The sequence below is a fragment of the Palaemon carinicauda genome, chromosome 21, assembly GCF_036898095.1.
Source record: "Palaemon carinicauda isolate YSFRI2023 chromosome 21, ASM3689809v2, whole genome shotgun sequence".
Lineage (NCBI taxonomy): Eukaryota > Metazoa > Arthropoda > Malacostraca > Decapoda > Palaemonidae > Palaemon > Palaemon carinicauda.
In genome coordinates, this window is record NC_090745.1 from 86,592,761 (window position 1) to 86,612,301 (window position 19,541).

At 48.5% G+C, this 19,541-nt stretch overlaps 1 protein-coding gene across 1 annotated transcript in view; it reads right to left on the reverse strand.

Moving 5' to 3' along the window:
* Positions 1–19,541, reverse strand: part of LOC137615024 (N-acetyltransferase 8-like) — a 79,629-nt gene that overhangs the window by 36,951 nt on the left and 23,137 nt on the right. Inside the window, exon 4 of the mRNA XM_068344660.1 lies at positions 4,485–4,626. Within this exon, the coding sequence (XP_068200761.1) occupies positions 4,485–4,626 (142 nt within the window). The remainder of the gene's footprint in view (positions 1–4,484; positions 4,627–19,541) is intronic.

The following is a 19,541-nucleotide window of genomic DNA, read 5'->3' on the forward strand; positions in this document are numbered from 1 at the left end:
ACCGGGATCGAGACCGCTTCTAGCGTCTTGTCCTTTTTCCAGTGAAAAGCTAGATGGTATTGAAGAGGACGGAGGTGTAGTCTTCCTAGTGACACAAATTGATACACGGATGACAGCGTCCCTACCAGACTCATCCACAGCCTGACTGAGCAGTGTTCCTTCTTCAGCATCTTCTGGATGGATAGCAAGGCTGGGGGCTGATCGTCTTGTTGTTCAGCAACGTCCTCATCAGAGGGTTCCTCATCCGAAACTGATGAGGAAACGGCAACGGAGTGGGCAACGTCTGGCTCGCTGAATCCGGTCGCACTGGTGGATGCGTGACGGAGCCGGACGCAATATCATGGAACTGCTGCACAGTCTGTGAACTGTCAACAACCATGGGTGCGCGAGGAAGCACAGCGTCAACCCGAGACTGTCTAGACCGTCTGGGTTGTGCAGTCAACACCCTACCGGGTTGCTGAGGTTGACGCACTGTGTCAAAACAAGTCACCTCTGCTGGTTGTTGAACGTCCTGAACGTCAACAACCACCTCCGAGCGTCGCTTAACGTCAACGTGCGGCTGGTAACCCACACTGGGTCGCATCGGTGGAGGAACCACCTCAACTGGCAGACGCGAGTAGGTTACCTCAGCGTCAACAGGGCGCACAACCGACCGGTTGGAAGGTTGTTGGCCAGAAGGTTCGGTAGCAACCTTCTCCGCATTTAAGTCCTCTATCAAGGACGCAAGCTTGGACTGCATGTCTTGCAGCAAAGCCCATTTAGGGTCTACGGGAGCAGGTGTGGCAACAGACGGGGTTAGCGACTGAGGCGGAACCGTTTACCATCCCTGAAAGCCTTGTTATGCGTGACATAATAGTACAGCAAAACTTCAAAGGCTCGACAACAGCTGTGAAGTTGACCTGTAAACAACTTGGAGCGTCTCCTGGCTAGGCGCCCGGGAGAGTCTACCAGAATTGAGAAGTCTATCTGGGCAGAGGCAGGAACTCCCAAGCCGAGAACTTCTCTCGTGTCATATCAGACTCTCGCTCTATAAACCAGTTTAAAAGAAGGGAAAGCAAAGGCTGTATCCCCCAAACTCCTCCTGGTGAAAAACCAGTCGCCTAGCCAACGTAACGCTCTCTAGGAGAGCGAGAGAGCACTAGCTTAAAAACAACGGCTTCAAAGTAGCTAGGCCTAGTGTAAGCTCTGACGTTTAGGCGAACGAGGAGCAGCAGTTACAAAAAGATCCGGACGAAGATCCTTAAAAAAATCATCATGATTTAATTAAAGTCCATAGGAGGCTAAGCAGCTTTAGGCTCCTCTCCATCTGACAGAGTCCTCAAGGGAATATCAGTAGGAGGGAGAACAGCAACTTCCTCATCTACAGGAACCTTGTCCGATAAAAGCTGAGTCTCTCACTGGTGCATTAGTAGCGGACCAGAACGCAACGTCATGTAACTGCTTGACAGTCTGTGAACTGTCAACAACTGAACTGTCAACCACAACAGGTGCGTGAGGACGCACAGCGTCCACTCGAGACTGCTTTGACTGCCTAGACTGAGCAGTCAAAACAACTCTAGAATGCGGAGGTTGACGCACAGCGTCAAAACAAGTCAACTCCGATTGTTAGTGAACGTCTTGAACGTCAACAGGAGCATCAGCCAGTGGCCTAACGTCCAAATGCGGCTGAAAAACCACACGAGACCGCATCGAGTGTGGTTCTAAACAACCTGACTGACGTGACTAAGCTACGCCAACGTCATCAGTAAGCACAAAGGAACGTTAGGTTGGCTGAAAGCCAGGATATCGATGAGATAAACGGCTAGACTCAACGGACTAATCGGCAGAAAAGTCTTCCATAAGGGAGGCAAGCATATACTGCATGTTTTGCCATACAACCCCTTAAGGATCAACGGAAATGGTTGTGGTAATAGACGAGGGTAACGTCTGTGACCGCAACACTTTGCCTACAAAAAAAGACTCTCGGAGTCTGTGTTACGCTTTTGTTAGGCGGCGAGCAGTTATCCGATGACTGCATAGGGTCAGAGCTGTCCTAATGGTTGTAACCAGGACGCTGGACCTGTCCTGAAAGGACTGACTTTCGCTTAAGGGCTTCGAAACCTTGTGACAGGTTTCTTATGCGAAAAGCCTACGGATGGCGAGGAGAAACAACGTCTCTCTCGTCTTATGGTAGGGGAGATCTTGGTAAGATACACCCGATACCATAGAGGGAAAACGTCTGTTCGTTGGTCAAGGCCTCTCGAACCCATAAGTCGTTTGACATTACTTCTCCCCTGGGCTTGGGAGCATGTAAGAGGTCCCGGACTAGGTGAACGACAGGCACGAACAGACGAACCCTCGGACGCAACACTGTAACACTTTGCGCCTCGGACGCAACACTGTAACACTTTGCGCATATCACTTTATCACTTCGATTTTCTGTTTTGCACTTATTTCTACCTGAAACACGCAATTCTACCCTTCATTAAAAGGTAGTAATTGCGAAATCAGTCGTATAATGCAAGCTCATAATACCAGCAAAAAACAGAAAACATTTTAAGATAAAAAAAAAAAAATCAGTGGCTGGGAAAGAGACTAAACACTAGTTCATATAACTACGTTTTCAATCTCTCACCGCACATAGCCTGGGGACGAGAATAAAAACCTAAAAACGTTTTATCCTTCCTCCCCGTACAGCGACTAGGGACGTGAGTAACACGAGAACAACGTTACCCGCTTGAACGGAACGTTTTCTCTCCTCTCTCTCCCTCCGTCTCTATCTCTCTCTCTCTTTCTCTCTTGATTTCGCACCTAAGAGAAGAGCCCAATTATATTTCGTCAAAAAAACATGTTATTTGACTAAAGGAAAAAACTGAAAGGTTTTTCAAATAAAAAGTTCCTTTAAATTAGAATTTAAAACATTCAAGCTAAGAAAGAATGAACAAAACGTCAGAATCGATTTACTCTTACTGCAAAGTGAAACCGTGATACACTCTCTCTCTATCGTAACGATAGAGCGCATGTTGAACGTCCTGAACGTCAACAACTGCGTAGCATAAAAAACTAAACGTTAGTTCATCTTTGAAAACAGTACGAAGACTATCAAAGAAATTCTTTCATAAAATATTACATTTAAAAAGTTTTAAATCCTTAGCTCTTTAAAAGCTAATTACGATATAGGGCTCAACGTTGATTAACTTCGGTATCCAAGTTAGGACCGCCTACTCTCAGGAAAGGTCTATAAAAAACAAAACATTAAAATTATTTTTATATGTTTATAATAAATGGAAAGTTAATCGAAGAGGCCTAATAAAGGCGGAGAGATATAAAATATATAGAGGAAAATCTATAACGTGATATAATTACTAAAAGCCTAGACACACTTCCTCTAAGGGAAGGGTCGGCCATTTAAAAGTGAAAGAAAGTCCATACTCTCTTTGTCACCATAATTAAATCTATCCAAAACGAGTTCAAGATTTAAGATGAAGATAAAACACCTGCATAGCGAAAGCTCAAAACTAGAATAGTGTACTTCACCAAATAGTTGTGAAAACAAATCCAGTTAGCAACAGCGAATTAGTAGGTCTTGCCGGTAGCCCGACAGAGAGAAAATTGAGTTCTTTGTTTACAATGAGTACTGGGTATCTGAACGACAGATGGCGCTGTTGAGTACACCCCCTACCTGTGTAGCGATCGCTGGCGAATTTTTCCGTAGAGTTTTTCTATCGAGCAACAAAGTTGCAGCTATTATAATCACCGGCTAAGTTAAATATTGAAAAATAACAATTGTTGCTAATAAATCTCCAAGTTTTTGCTCAAATGACTTGAAATTTTTGTATGAAGAAGGTACAGTATTATATATATCTAAAATATATATGGAAATTATGTATTTTGAATAATTAGAACCAAAAAATACAAGACATAGCTGATAGTCCCTTTATATTTGGACAAAATTCCAGACAATCCTTTGCACCCACATCTTCCCAGACTATAGTATCCAACATGTAGTGTGAGATAAGTAGTTGATTCTAACCCTTCCCTTTTCTTTCATAAAGCTTGATACCAAAATTTGTCTCCCGTGTCACGAACAGTAATTGAATCGTGAAAATATCAAAAGTTTAATATGGAGGGAAAGGGTTACTTGATGAGTTGAGTATGAGAATTCCTCTAATATAGGATTCTCACTTATGAATGAAACTCAAAGACTTCTTTTGTCTGTAAACAATTCTATCCTTGGCTAATAATATACAATACTGTATTGTAATGGGCAATATAGCATAAAGATGGACATGGTAAGAAAAAAGGAAGAAAATGTGAAGGTCTTGTGTTATAACTCTATTCACTACCATTTTCTTGTATAATAATTTCAATAACCAAATTGTGGTCTCTAAAAGCCAAATGGCAAATCAAATGAACCATGCATCAGTTTCTTTCAGTAGAGGGGCATTGAAATATTAATCACTTCAGTAGAGCCTATGGATACAAAAGTTGCATAAAGCACTTACCTCATAGTGACATTCAGTGGTCACAAGTTCTATTCGTTCATAACAATTATCAGTGCAGAACTGAATAACTTCATCTACCAATCTTGAAGCTATGCCACGGCGCCTATATGCCTTTTTCACAGCCATACGACGAAGCCATGCCCTGAAAAATATAAGCATAAATGTGTTCAAGTTACAATGTTATGAGATAAACTACATACAAGCAATGACAAAGATAAACACAGCCTGATAATCATGACTTTTTATACCTTACAAATCATCACAAATTCTTCAACACAATATTCCATAAAAGTAATGACATCTAGTAAACCACAAAAGCAAATGAAATAAGAACTACCTATCACTCATCATGAATGTTAACTATCTAGTCAAATTATTCCTCCTTTTTGCAGGGGTATTGTTCCAGGATCCCTTGTGAAAAGCAGGGAAAATGTATTTTTTCCCATTTATGGCCATTTCAAATATTCATAAACCCTCCAAATACTGTTAAAAAAATTTCCCCACATTCCAATAAATACTTTTAGTTTACACGACTTACTCAATACATGTAAGTGCACTGCTGAATACGGCACGTGAGATTAGGCTAGCCCACAGGTATGGGACAGGAGTCAATTGTTAAATACATACACATTCACTACCATATGCATACAGGACTACATAGAATGTTTAAGGGCTAAAGGACATGAGGAATTTCTAAAAAAACATTACTAAATAACCTTAACTAATTGCGCATGGGGTACAATTTCCTGTCCTTAATCACAGGTTTGATCTGTGTGCATTCGATTATTTGCGATACAGAAAACCATGTAACATACATTAAGCAATATCACATAGTCGTGGTTTTGTGCTAATTACTCTCGCAGGCCAAAATTTTCAAACTAACCACGCAATGCAGAATAGCCCAACCTTAAAGCTAAACATGTAAACTATTATTATTATTATTTTTATTATTATTATCATTATTATTATTATTATTATTATTACTACTAGCTAAGATACAATGCAGTGATAAACCCTTTGTATAGTAATTCTAATACAGTAATAAAAATTATTAAAAGAAGTTCATACGTACATTATGTTCAAGTAATATTTGATATATATGTAATATATATTGCTGATGAAAAATATAAATATGCATTACAGTTAAAGCAATATTTTTTCTCTCTCTTTCTAAGAAAAAATTTAAAGATTTTGACCATGGATTATTTTTATCTAATTATGTATGCTTGAATAATTTTCTATTAGTAGAGTTTTAAGAACTTAGAGACAAAGCAGACAATTAATGAAGAATGGTGTGATATTAAGAATATATATCAGTCAGTTGGTAGTGAAGTCTTGGGTCCCACAGTTACAAGGAGAAAGCCATGGATATCAAATGACACTTGGGATACTATAAAAAGGAGACAAAGACAAAAATTAATTGCTGAAAGTTTTCGAGAAAGTAATAATAATTACAAGGTAGAGCATACTAGGTATTCCAGTATTGATAGTGAGGTCAAAAGAAAAACCAGGAATGATTGGAGAGAATATTTAGATAGTAAAGCAGATGAGGCTGACAAAGCTTTGAATTCAAGAAATGGCTATGGTGTAAGAATTGCTCATAGAATTATTAAGAAAATCTCAACTGGGCCAAAGAAGAAGCATATATCCATCAAAAAGAGAGATGGATCTATAACAACAACAGAAGATGAAGAATGACAAAGTTGGATGGAACACTTTAGTGAGGTCATGAATAGGAGATATGAAGGGAATAATTTGATTGATATACCTGAAGCTGATGAAGACCTTAATCCCATGAATAAATTCAGTGTATTTGAAGTCTAAGCAATCCTCAAAACACTAAAGAGATGGAAACCCTCTGTATACGATGGAATACCTGCCGAGATGATACTGGCTAAAAATAAAGTGACTCCCAGACTACTTGCAAGATTATTTTGTAGAATGTGACATGAAGAGACAAAACCTGATAAATGGGAGTTAGGAGTGTTGGTGAGAATGGCAAAAAAAAGGAGACCTGACTGATTGCAATAATAGCAGAGGCATTACACTTACGTTAGTTATGAAAATATATAGTATGCTAATTCTAAAGAGACTGGAAAGAAAGATTGATGAGAAGCTGAGATGAACAAGTAGGATTCAGAAAAAGTACAAGTTGCACTGACCAAATTTTCATTTTGAGACATGAACAGCAATGCGTAGAATGTAGAAATCCCCTTTTGATGGCCTTTGTGGACTATGAAAAAGCCTTTGATAGCGTGCACTGACCAATTTTGTGGAGAGTCCTGCGTTATTATGGAATTCCTCTTAACTATGTGAATTTGATTAAGTCTGTTTATGAGCATAACAAGTGCAAAGTTAAGGTTAATGGATCCTTATCAAATTAATTTCCAGGGAAAAGCGGAGTACTCCAAGGGAATGTGTTGTCACCTATGCTGTTTATCCTCCTCATGGATTTTGTAATGAGTAGAACAGTTGAAGATGGTGGAGAAGGATTGAACTGGATTGGTGATAGGAATTTAGCAGACCTTGTTAACAGAACACCACAGGATTTGCAATGCTTGCTTACCAGAATACAAGAAATATCACACGAAGTTGGGCTGAAGATAAATAGAAGAAAGACAGAGATGATGAGAATGGAGTATGCAATGGAAGATGAAATATCATTGGAAGGAGAAAGGATTAATGAGGAAGAATTATTCAAGTATTTAGGAACTATGATCTGCAATACAGGATCTTTGGAATTAGAGTTTAGTGAAAGATTCAAAATAGAAAATGAGAAAAAAGCTAGGTTAAGGGGACCGTCCGCCACGGTGTTTTGATATACCAACTTTCAGAAATCGAAAATCCTTTTATTGCTTCTATGTATGCAGAAACATATCATGCATGCTCTCCAGAAGTTTCAGCCAATTATTTTTACAAATAATGAAGATATGACAATTTGTCCAAAAATGACAAATTCGAATATAATTTGTATTTTTCCTAACCATACAAACCTTAGCTATTTACAGAGGGTTACCTTTTAGCGCAGCTGAAATGGCGAGCCATTAGAATTTAACGAGGGTGTATTACCCCCGCGCTAGTTAGCGGGGGGGTAGGGGAGTGGTAGCTAGCTACCCCTCCTCCCCCTCACACACAGATGAATGCTCACTTTCACTTAGAGGTAGGACTTGTCTTGGGGGACAGGGCTGGCGGACAAATATGTGTAAATAGCTAAGGTTTGTATGGTTAGGAAAAATACAAATTATCTTCGAATTTGTCATTTGTTCCGTAACCAAAATACAAACCACGCTATTTACAGAGGGTGACTTACCCCTTAGGTAGGGTGGAAAGTCCCCAGCCATACTGGCTTTGGCTTTACCCGGGGACTCAGAATCCGAGTGAGTCGCACTCGAGAAAAGGAGTCCCTTCCCTCACAAGTTCCTTGCTCCGCAAGGAACCATGTGGCCTACGTAAGCTTGTGTGTGAAGGAAGAAGTGTGACCCGTCCAAGGCAGTTGACCTGGAGTTCCAGAAGGAACTCTGGGTTAGGACGTTCCCAATACCACCTCGTCAGGGTATGGGGGACGCGACAGTATTGACTCAATACTCGGAACACAAGGAAGCATGGTTTACCTGCAGAGGTTCGAGGTCAGCTATGCAGAGACCAGGATGCTGTTTCCCCGTAGAGGGGATGATGAAGAAAGAAGTAAGGGCCAGACATACTTCTTTCGTTCATGCAGACTAAAACCTGATAACAATGCCCTCAACCTTCTGCTACCTGTCCAAAAAGGAGCCTAAGGTTAGACCAGCTGTTGTGTAGCCACCACAGAGCGATAGAAAACGTATCGAGACTCCTGTGGGTCACGCCCTGCAGGAAGCGGGCTGCGAAGGTCATTAGACGCTTCCAGACTCCAGCTTGTAGCACCTGCGTCACAGAGTAGTATTACTCGAAGGCGAGGGACGTTGCGATGTATCCAACATCGTGCTGTAGGGCGACGTGACGGGGGAGGGTCTGGAGACAGGTCGAGATGAATGTCCTTGAGTCCGGGCTGAAGAGGTATACTGGTGACTCTCCCCCATGTCCTCCTTGCGCTCCCAAATCGGCTGCAACTGAGGACAAACTGCAGCTGTTCCCAGCACTAACCTCTCGATTCCTTTACTGGCAAGAAAGAGAAGGTCTTGGGACATCAGATACAGAATGGAGACTCGAAATCTTGAATGAATCGGACCGAAGGGCCGGGACCCCCAGATTCTGAGTCTAGCCAACAACTCAGGAGCGAGCCTGAATGTTGCCTTCCCCTCTTCCTTAGAAAGGGGGGAGTCGTAAGAGACCAAGAAGATTGCTTACACACTGGCCGTGGCCAGAGTGAGCAGGAGACCCAAGGCGGAATACAATCCGAGGCCTGTCGTAAAGGGTCTTGAGAAGATCTCTTAAAGGACTAAAAGTCCGAGCCATGCTCCAAGTTGGAGGTCTTCCTCCGACTAGGGCAGGGACGATCGTAGCTTCGCACGAGCGAGGATAGATCCAGCGGGCAGGAAAAAGTTATTCCTTTAAGCCTGAAGGTCAGGGAAAGGCTGAGCGACAGGCTTCATTGCCGAGAGCGGAAAGGAGTTTCCTCCCGCCGAAAGGCAATAAGACCGTTATTGCTGGAGAAGAGGCCTCAAGGGAAGAGGTATATCTCCCATGGCACCAACCACCTTAGACTCTTCACTTTGCCTGGGAGACCCCTGTGGATGACTATCGCAGATGACGCGACTGTAGCGGGTTGTCTCTTCTTGAGGAGGAGGCGTAGTGTCTCCAGGCATGAAGCCGAAGCGACGCCCCGGTTCGGGAGAGATGTCGCAGTGTGGTTGCTTGAGTAGTCTGCGCCGTGGGAGAAGCTCTCCCGGGAGTTCCGTCAGGGGAAGCAGAGGGTCCAGAAACCGTTCTGCGCATAGTCCCAGTGGAGCTCTCCCATTGAAAGGTTGACAGACAACCTGGTCTTGTTGAGACCCATTGTCCACAGACAAAAAGGAGGGAAGACGCAGGCGTCGAAGTTGTCCCACCATCACCGGAATGCATCTTGCCAGAGTCTCGGGGTCTGAGACTGGGGGGAAGAATAGCGGAAGCTTGAGGTTCCAAGCTGTCGCGATCAGGTCCCCCAGACCAGTACTTGCTGGTTACCCAAGGTCAAAGACCCCCAGGTACACTCTCTCTACGAGGCTCTGCTCGGATAGTCTGAGAGAACATTCCCCTGCCTGGAATGAGAGAGCCGATGGTGGTATTGAGAGAATCTCAATCATCCCGGTATCTCTACTGCAAGATGTGAAGGTGTGAAAATGCGTCCCCTGCTGGTTAGAATACGCCAGAATCATGAAGTCGACGCGCACGGGGTGACTCGGCAGGAGCTGTAGGATCTGTAGAGGGGCCAGACTAAGGCCCCTAAGCCTGCCTGAATGAGGGAGAGGTATCCTTCAGGTCTTGACCATAGGCCTGGACCGGAACATGCCCCCCCCCCCCTTTCCTTTGACGAGTCCGAGAACAGCATCAAGAATGTGGGGAAAGGACGAGAATATCCACTACCATCAAGAGGCTCCATAGGTCAACACCCATTGCAGGTCTAATAGTTCCGCTGGTCCCATAGGGGCCAGGAAGTCCGGTTAAACATTGCCTGAAGCCACCGGAACTTGGATCGCCCCACATGGAACTTATCCTGAGGCGACCGTTCGGACTATAGACGGGTCAATGAGGAAAGGAGAACTAGGAAACGTTCCAAGTTAGGGCTGAAAGCTCTGCTTGACTGAGAACAGGTACTGCGACTCTCCTCAGTCTTGCCACAGTCAACCGAAAGGAAGGCTCGGAGGATGTGGTAACAGAATCTGGCGTCCCCAGGTGGTCACCCATCCAAGTACCGACGTTGCTTAACCTCGCTGGACGGACGAGAAGCGGGGTTGACTCAATATCATGGCCAGATACTCCAGATGTTGAGGCAGAGGAAGAGAAGGCTCCAAGCAAAATACCATGAGCCCACACTCATGGTAAGCATCCGGAAGCTTGTCCCGGCGCTGAAGAAGGTCGAACCCGAGCCTACCGGAGTTGACCAGCCCTCCAAACAGCAGAGGAGGCGGAAGCCTGCACCTGAGCGGCCAAGAGGAAGGCAGGGAGAGTTCTCTGGGGAAACAAACCTGCTATGCCACGGCGGGATAGCCACACTGCATCATAAGCAGGAATACTTGCAGTCTAGGCTGAATTCGACGAGCACCCTGGAAGATGGATGGAATGGAAACTGAAAGTACCCGTCCTTCCGATCCAGGGTTTAAGGAGTCCTGTCGCCTCGTTACCAGTCTGATCGATTCTGCTGGTCTACGCTGGCCGAAGTTTGTTCGACAAACTTGATCAGGGCTGAGAGGTCGACTAAGGACATCCCCTCTCAGATCCTTTCTTACAAGAAAGGATCGACTGAGGAGGCCGGGGGTGAAGCCGTCGATGATCCTAAGGAAGACCTTCGCCTAAGGTATGGATCATTCTGCCCAACCGGGCAACTCTGCTGACGCTATGGCATAGAGGTTCAGAGACACTGAATTCGCTGACAGAGACGGCAGGCGCGATATCCTTGGCTGATCACAGAGATTGTGCGGGAATGGGCATCAGGAAGCTGTCATTCGGATGAGTAACCTTAAGCATCCTCCCAGCGAAAAAACCTGCAATCCTAGAGTTCGTGAACTCCTTTTAGGACTATGCCCCGCCGGGGGAGTCTCCCGTGCCATCTGTTCCTGACAGGAGGAAACTGCAATTGGACACCTTGTCCCAGTTGTCGTAGCCGATAACTTAGGCCGACGTGGTTGAAAGAAAAGGGCGCTGGAGCCCTGCAGAGTCTGGAAGAAAGCGCCTTGGAGGAGTGAAAACGGAAGTCGATTTCATCCGCACAGCCGCTGTCTAAGTCTCTGTCCTTGGGCACAAACAAACTCTTCTCAAGGATGGAAGGGTGTCTGAGGTCGTCGACCTCCACAGATGAGACACCCGAAGGAAGCCCTCAGTCAGCGCGTCCAGATGGTACAACATCGAGCTTGTCCGCAAGTTAGATACGTAACGACGAAAGGCCAAGGTGCCTGAGCTCGAGAGGAGGAAAGTACCTATGATCTTCCTGTAGCTTCCTTGAACCAAACCTCGGAGGGAACCAAACCGAGGAGGGAAAGGACCTGGTAAGCCCCCAGAGGAAGGGGTAAGCAGTCACCCCTTGTCCGATGGAGAAATCTCGAACGGAAAGCCCCCCAGCCAAAAATCCTTCCAGGGAATGACGGGGAAGGGCTAACCCAGGTTCAGGAAAGAGGAGTGTTGCTCAGATCTCCCTTAAGTTTCTCCTATTCTTGCAAGTGCCATGCTCTGCGTTTACGGGGTGAGGCCGTGTTCTGGAAATACGCTCCAGAAGAACTCGCCAGGCTGCCCATGCTGCGAAAACCCCATTGGGAATCGTGGTCGCAATCGCCCTGGAGCTCGCGCGACGGTAATTCAAAGATTTTCGCGTGGGCGAACGTGGAAGCGCCCATGCGCGGTAACGCAAACGAAGGTGAGCGAAGGAGCGCAGAAGGAGGGCGAGCGTGGTAGGAAGGGCGAGAGCTGGTGGTCGGCGAGCGATAACCCATAGACGAGCAATGGATACTGCAAGAAATAAGCCGACGTTTGTGCGAAGAAACACTGTAGGTTCGCGCGACGGAATACCATCCGTCCGCGCGATGGAAAACCGTTGGTTCGCGCGTGGGCGAACATTGGAGAGCATGGGCGCGGACGCGCATGAGCGTAGACGTGCAGGCACGTGGGCGTGTGGGCGCGCGGGCGAGCGGTCGCGCGGGCGCGCAGGCAAGCGGTCGCGCAGGCGAGCGGTCGTCAGGGTGGGCAGGTGGATGAGCGCGAGTCCGAGGCGGCGAACGCAAGCGTTAGCGCGATGGCGAGGAAAACCGCTGCCGCGTGGGCGAGGAAGACCGCTGGCGATATGGATCAACAAGCGATCGGTGGTGAGCTGGTGAGCGCTAACGCGCAGGTTGGCGATGGCGCGTTGTGTTATGCCGACGCGATGGTCGAGCAGCATGCGCAGGTGAGCGATCGTGCGTTGGCGAGCAATATGCGAAGGTGAGCGATCGCGAGCAGCATGTGCAGGAGGGCGATCGCGCGATGGTGATCAGCATGCGTAGATGGGCGGTCGCGCGATGGCGAGCAGCCTCTGCAGGTGGGCGGTCGCGCGATGGCGAGCAGCCTCTGCAGGTGGGCGATCGCGCGATGGCTATCAGCATGCGCAGGGTCGCGCGATGGCGATCAGCATCCGCAGGTGTGCGGTCGCGCGATGGCGATCAGCATCCGCAGTTGAGGGTCGCGCGATGGCGATCAGCATCCGCAGTTGAGGGTCGCGCGATGGCGATCAGCATCCGCAGTTGAGGGTCGCGCGATGGCGATCAGCATCCGCAGTTGAGGGTCGCGCGATGGCGATCAGCATCCGCAGTTGAGGGTCGCGCGATGGCGATCAGCATCCGCAGTTGAGGGTCGCGCGATGGCGATCAGCATCCGCAGTTGAGGGTCGCGCGATGGCGATCAGCATCCGCAGTTGAGGGTCGCGCGATGGCGATCAGCATCCGCAGTTGAGGGTCGCGCGATGGCGATCAGCATGCACAGGTTAGCTAGTAGCTGGCGAACCATGTTCCTTCAGAAGAGTTGGAGAACGTTGGCGTGCCGGCTGTAACACACGCGGGCGATCCGGAGATCGCCGAGAGACAGGTGATCGCTGGCGAGCTGATGATCGCTGACGAGCAGAAGGCTACGCGTGGAAGCCTGTGCATAGAAAAAGAGTCCTTGACCCCGACCTGAACCGAAGTTCTAGATCGCGAGGGCGAACGTGGGCGCACAGGGCGCGTAACAGGAACCAACAGGAACAGCAGGGATGATCATCATGAAAGCGCTGACGAACAGGAGAGCGCTGATGAGCAGAAGAGCGCCTGTGCGCTAACACTGAGCAGGAGCAGGAGAGAACACAGCAGAAGGGCGCGCAGGGAAACCCTGACACGCAAGGGAAGAACCCCCGTGGGAGGCAACCCTTTGCCCCAAAGGGATCGTTGTCCGCCGGGAGACTGATGTCCGTCGGAAGACCGCTGTCCGTCGGGAAGACCGTTGTCCGTCGGGAAAACCGTTGCCCGTCGGAAGACGAGATCAGACTGCTGTCCATCTGCACCAAGGCGGAAGATTGAGAAAAAGGAGTTGTAGGCTGCAAACGGAGATTCAAAAAGGCGCCTCAAGCACCCTTATAGGGAGATGAGAGGCCCTCACGATGAGGCGGACGGTGGGCCTTACGGCGAGGGAGGCCAACAGCAACAGCAACAGAAGAAACCTCCGAAGAGGAGTCTCTATGAGTGTACTCTCTCGCGAACGAAAGAGAAACACTTCGTAGAAGAGACTGGTCAGCCAGTGACCTAAAAGGAGCAATCCTCCGAAGAGGAGCTCCTGCAGTTGCCCAGCCCCTTGAGCGAAACTGCAGGTGTGACCGCTCAGCACCAAGAGCATAGTCGCACGAAAAAAAGGCAAGAGAAGAACCCCCCAAAAGGGGAAAAACTCAAGCCTGGACAGGAAAAACTTCCCACGGAAGGAAAGTTACCCGCCCAAGGAGGCAAGCCTCCTGAGAGTTCTAAAATGAACTGGAGAGCTGTCCGTCGTCACGGGAGTACTTCCAGTAGAAGGAGACACGCCCCTGACGAAAATGCAAGGGGGGAGGCAGCAACAGCCGAATCCCCAGGACTCAACAAGACAGCTCACACCGTTGCTATATTACAGAAACGAACTAGATCGGTAACTGTAAAAAAAAAATAAAACAAATAATATTAGTACACATTCATTCCCCCGGGAAGGATCCGAAGAGGAATCCCGAGGGAAAGGAAACAAGAATTACACAACAGGCACGTGCCCTCACAACCACTTACACTCACGGAAGGAGAGCTGTAACCAAAACAGAATTATAACAATTATAATTATGTAACTATGTAATTATGTAATTTAAAAATGAATGAACACTAAAGAAAGAACGAAAACCCCGAAAGGAATCGTTCTACAAGCTGAAAAACAAAAAACAACTACAATTAGATTCATAACTAATTGAGACAAACGTACGGCGTAGCAACCCCCCCACACGGAAAGGAAGCTACAAGGGCGTAGTAACACGTAGTAAAAGGGTGAACGACCTCAAGAGAGAGAGAGAGAAAGACATAAGTCAAACTCGATCGCCACCCATAAAATTACGCCGTGGTGACCTAACTGCCGAGGACTCCACGTAGATATCGTACACTACACACACAACTCTGAAAATGAAACTTACTTATTCTATACTCAAATATATATACAAACATGAAAACATGTTTACATATATATTGAGTAAATGAAAAGTAAGCGATTAAGTAAAGACAAAACAAACAATGGCTGCCAAGAGAGGACCAAGACAGAGACGTCTGTCACAGTCCGAGCCAAAAGTGAAAGTGAGCATTCATCTGTGTGTGAGGGGGAGGAGGGGTAGCTAGCTACCACTCCCCTACCGCTAACTAGCGCGGGGGTAATACACCCTCGTTAAATTCTAATGGCTCGCCATTTCAGCTGCGCTAAAAGGTAACCCTCTGTAAATAGCGTGGTTTGTATTTCGGTTAAGGAACAATTGTATTTTTCCCAGCTATACAAACCCGTAATCATTTAATATAGGAATTCGCTTCAGCTCAGCTGAAACAGCTGAAGAGAGAGAAAACCAGACAGTTGTGCTGATTGGTTGGCTGGCGGTATGGAGCACCCCCCACCCCCTCAGCACTTGGCCCATTGCAAGAATCTCTTGAAAGCAAGTGTGGAGGCAATGCCCCTGATTTCATGAGCTTTAACCCTCGCTGGTGCTTGGACTCTTGAGGAAGTCTCATACGCCTTGTGGATGGCCTCACGGATCCTGAAGGATATCGTGTTCCTCGACACCTCCCTCTTGGTTCCGCTGGTGCTAACGAAGGCGTCGACATTCAGGTCTGAGATGCCGAGTTCGCTTAAGATAGCGCCGCAGACACCTGACGGGACAGAGAAGCCTCTCACCTGAACCACCACATCCAGTAAGGAAAGAATAGTGAAGGCCTCGAACCTGGGATCATGGATCGCTGGGTTCTGAGTCTTGGCCACAAACTCTGGCACAAAACTCAAGATCTCCTTCCAACCCTCTGCGTGAGTGACATTACAAGAGAGGCCGTGTAACTCCCCCGACTCTCTCCACCGATACTATGGCTAGCAGAAAAAAGTCTTAAAGGTCAAGTGCCTGTTTGAGGCACGGCTCAAGGGTTCATACGGAGCACGAGTAAGAGACCCAAGAATTAAGGTGACATCCCACTGGGGAACTTGAAGTTCCCTGGGGGGACAGGACTGTTCGAAGCTCTTAATGAGCATAGAAATCCCCAGGGCGTTGGAGATATCTATGCCCTTCAGACGAAACACCATTGCAAGGGCAGACCTGTACCCTTTAATGGCAGAAACCGAAAGGAGCTTACCTCTGCGAAGAAAGACTAGGAAGTCTGCGATCTGAGTCAGAGAGGCTCTGACTGGAGAGACACCCCTTCCACTACACCAATCACAGAAGACCAACCACTTCCCTTGATAAACTGAGGAGGAGGATCTTCTAAGGTACCCTGACATCTTTCTCGCTGCGAGTCGCAAAAAGCCTCGCGTTCTGAGGAGATGCTGGATAAGTCTCCACGCGTGAAGTCTGAGCGACTGCACCGCCTGGTAGTACCTGTTCGACAAGGGTTGCCGAAGGAGATTGGGCCAGTGTGGTAGCTCTCTCGGTGTCTCGACCAGGAGCGACAACAGATCGGGAAACCACTCCATGTGTGGCCATAGTGGAGCAATGAGAGTCATCCGGAGTCCTGGAGCTACTAGGACCCGGTATAAAACTGCGCGAAGCAAGCAAAAAGGGGGGAAAACGTGTAGCAATCCAGTAGATCCCAAGGATGTTGCAGTGCGTCCTCGAACGCAGCCACAGGATCTGGTATTGGAGAGCAAAACACAGCAAGCTTGGCGTTGTGCTGTGTTGCGAAAGATCGATGCATGGTTCTCCCCAGAGGTCGAGTACTCGACTCGCAGCCCAAGGGTGAAGAGACCATTCTGCCCCTATTACCTGGTTTCTGCGACTTAGGGTGTCTGCCCGAACACTTCTCTTGCCTGGAATGTACCTGGCTGACAAGGTTACGTGTTGACTCTCTGCCCTAAGAAACACCTAACACCTGCCTAGTCAGCTGCTGCAAGGGATGTGAGAGCGTGCCCCTTGCTTTTGGACGTGCGCGACCACGGAAGTGTTGTTGCTCATCAGCACTACCGAGTGCTCTCTCAAACGGGCCTGCAAATGAAAGAGTGCTCTCGAGACTGCCATCATTTCCAACACGATGTGCAGGTGTTTCTTCTCTTCCGACCACACACCTGACACGACCAAGTCGTCCAGGTGTGCACCTCAACCTTCCGTGGACGGGTCTGTGAACAGACGGAACTGAGGTGGAGGAGGGTTTATGAGAAAACCCTCTCTTGAGGTTCTCCTCGTTTAGACACCAAAGGAGATCCTACCTTACCTCGCATTCCATGAGGACCGGACGAGAGGGAGGATTGGTGGCTGCCGACCGCTGGTCCTTCGGACACCACTGAAGGGAGCGGAGATGGATCCGCCCGAAAGGAACGAGCTTCTCCAGCGAGGAGAGGTGACCTAGAAGAGCTTGCCACTGGAGGGCTGCAATGCTGAGTCGATCAGCATTCCCAGATACTTCACCTTCTGCTTAGGAATGAGGTACGACTTCTCGCAGTTCACCACGATCCCCAGATTGCGACAGACTGCCAGAAGTGAGTCTCGATCCTGAATCAACTGCTCCTGCTAGGGACCGAAGATCAGTCAGTCGTCGAGGTACATCAGTATGCGGATGCCCCTCGAGTGGGCCCAAGCTGCTACCGTCGTGAACACTCGCGTGGACACTTGGGGAGCTGTGCACAGTCCGAAGCACAGGACTTTGAACTGTTACACCGTGCCCTGGAAGGTGAATCGGAGGTACATTCTAGACGACCGATGAACTGGTACTTGAAAGTACGCATCCTTCAAGTCTATCGATAGCATGAAGTCGTACTGCCTGATGGCTAAAAGCACAGTGCAAACTGTTAGCATCTTGAACGCAGTTTGCTGAACAAACTTGTTCAATGGCGAAAGGTCGATGATCGGTCTCCAACCTCCTGGTGACTGATCGTGTACGACTTCTAGCGCATCCTTCTCCAACATTTCCTGGACCTCCGCCTCCAAGGTCAGAGCCTTCAGGGATGTTGGAGCGTATGTGTGGAACGCTATTGGAGTGGAGGATAGGGGGGCCGATAAAGCACGAATGGGAGCTTGTACCCTTCGCGAAGGGTTGATACTACCCATTCCTCGGCCCCGAGGTGCTGCCCAATGGCACGATAGGCAGCATGGCAAATGGAAAGCCAATCTCAGCATTTCCCTTTCCCTTGCTTGCCCCTGTTCTTTCCCCGACGTGGAGGAGCTCCCGAGGGAGGCTGAAAGGTCTGTTTGGGGCAGAACCCTTCTGAACAGATGCAGGTCTCAGCTGCACAGGAGCACGACCAGTGGTACCCTTGCTACTTCCCGTGGGCTTGGCCTGGACCGGCCTGGCTGCGGATGGTTTCGCGGGACCAGGTCCCTTGAAACTCACAGCCTGCGCCTGGTGGATAATTGAGTCCTTCGAGGCGCCATTTATCCCATGCGGCCCGAACTTCCTCTGGTGGAAAGAGAGAAGTTGCAGCTCTAATAGGAGTGTTCCTGAGTGCCAGGGCTTCTCCTGAACCAATGTCTCGCCAAACGAGAGGCTACTGCCTCGCGTTTTTTGAGGACCAGATTGGCATACTGGGTAGCAAGCTGGTCCAAGAGAAAAGCAACAGCTTTCCCACCAGACAGAGGCCAAATTCGGGGGTAGCGAGCTTGGTGTCCCGTGTGAACACTGTGGCCTTACCACACCAGTGGTCAAGCCATGAAGCAGCCTTGAGAGCAGCTACAGAGATGGACTCCATAGTTGAAATCTCAGAGGCCAAGATGGCCACTCTCTGGGATTTCAAGCTCTCGACTGGGAACCCCCAGCAAGCGCTCCGACTGCGGCGTCGAGAGGGAGAGGAAAAGACACAGAAGACTCTGTGACATAGTACCTCTTCTGTCGCTGAAATGGTTGAGGGAGAAGCTTGTTCAAACCTTGGCTCCTAAGCGAGTCACCAGGTCCTGCGAACTGGTCACTCACTCGGTCCAATGCTCGAGCAGCCTGTCTCAATCAGGGTAATGTGAGGGGGCATGAACTGCCTTCGGGAGCTCCCCCATAGGATCTCCAAGGCTGTACACTTATCTCGGACACTACCTCAGGAGGAGCCCTGAGGCCATTAATCTCCCACATGGGGTTAATGACCTCTAGGAACTGCGACTCCACCCCGGGATCTTCCGTCTCCACAGCCCGTGAAGGCCGTGGAAGTGGCTGATCTCTCGGTCCCTGCTACATCCGTAGGTGTAGGGGAAGCGACATGCTGCACGGGTGATGACCCTTGCTCTGGTCCTAGGACCGAACCAGACGTGTATTCAGGAGTCAAGAAAGGGTTCATCACCGACGGAATACATCGAGGTTCCCACTGCGACCGATTGCGTGACTAGTCGCTGTGAGCCCCACGAAGCTCCCGAAGGAGCTCGAGTGCAAGCGGGGTCACTGAGAACTGCAGCGCTTACACCAGGAGGTGTAGACAGGTTAGTCGCGCGAGTGGTGCGTGCCGCCTCACCTGTTACATGGCTAGAAAGCATGGGGGTTGGCTGCATCTCACGCGGCTGGTATGCGCGAGAGCTAGCCTGGTCATGCACGACCGTCCCCCATGCTGCGGGCTGAGCCGCGAGGTGGATCCATGCCAGGCGGGTCGAGTGCGCGACTGTCTGGGCCTGCTCCCTGCTCACGCGACACGAGTTGCTGAGTCGGTCCGCGTGGCTACCCCTTGTGGAGGTAGTCGTACGTACTGCAGATTCTTCACGAGAACTACAGCTGAGATTTCTCGAGCCGA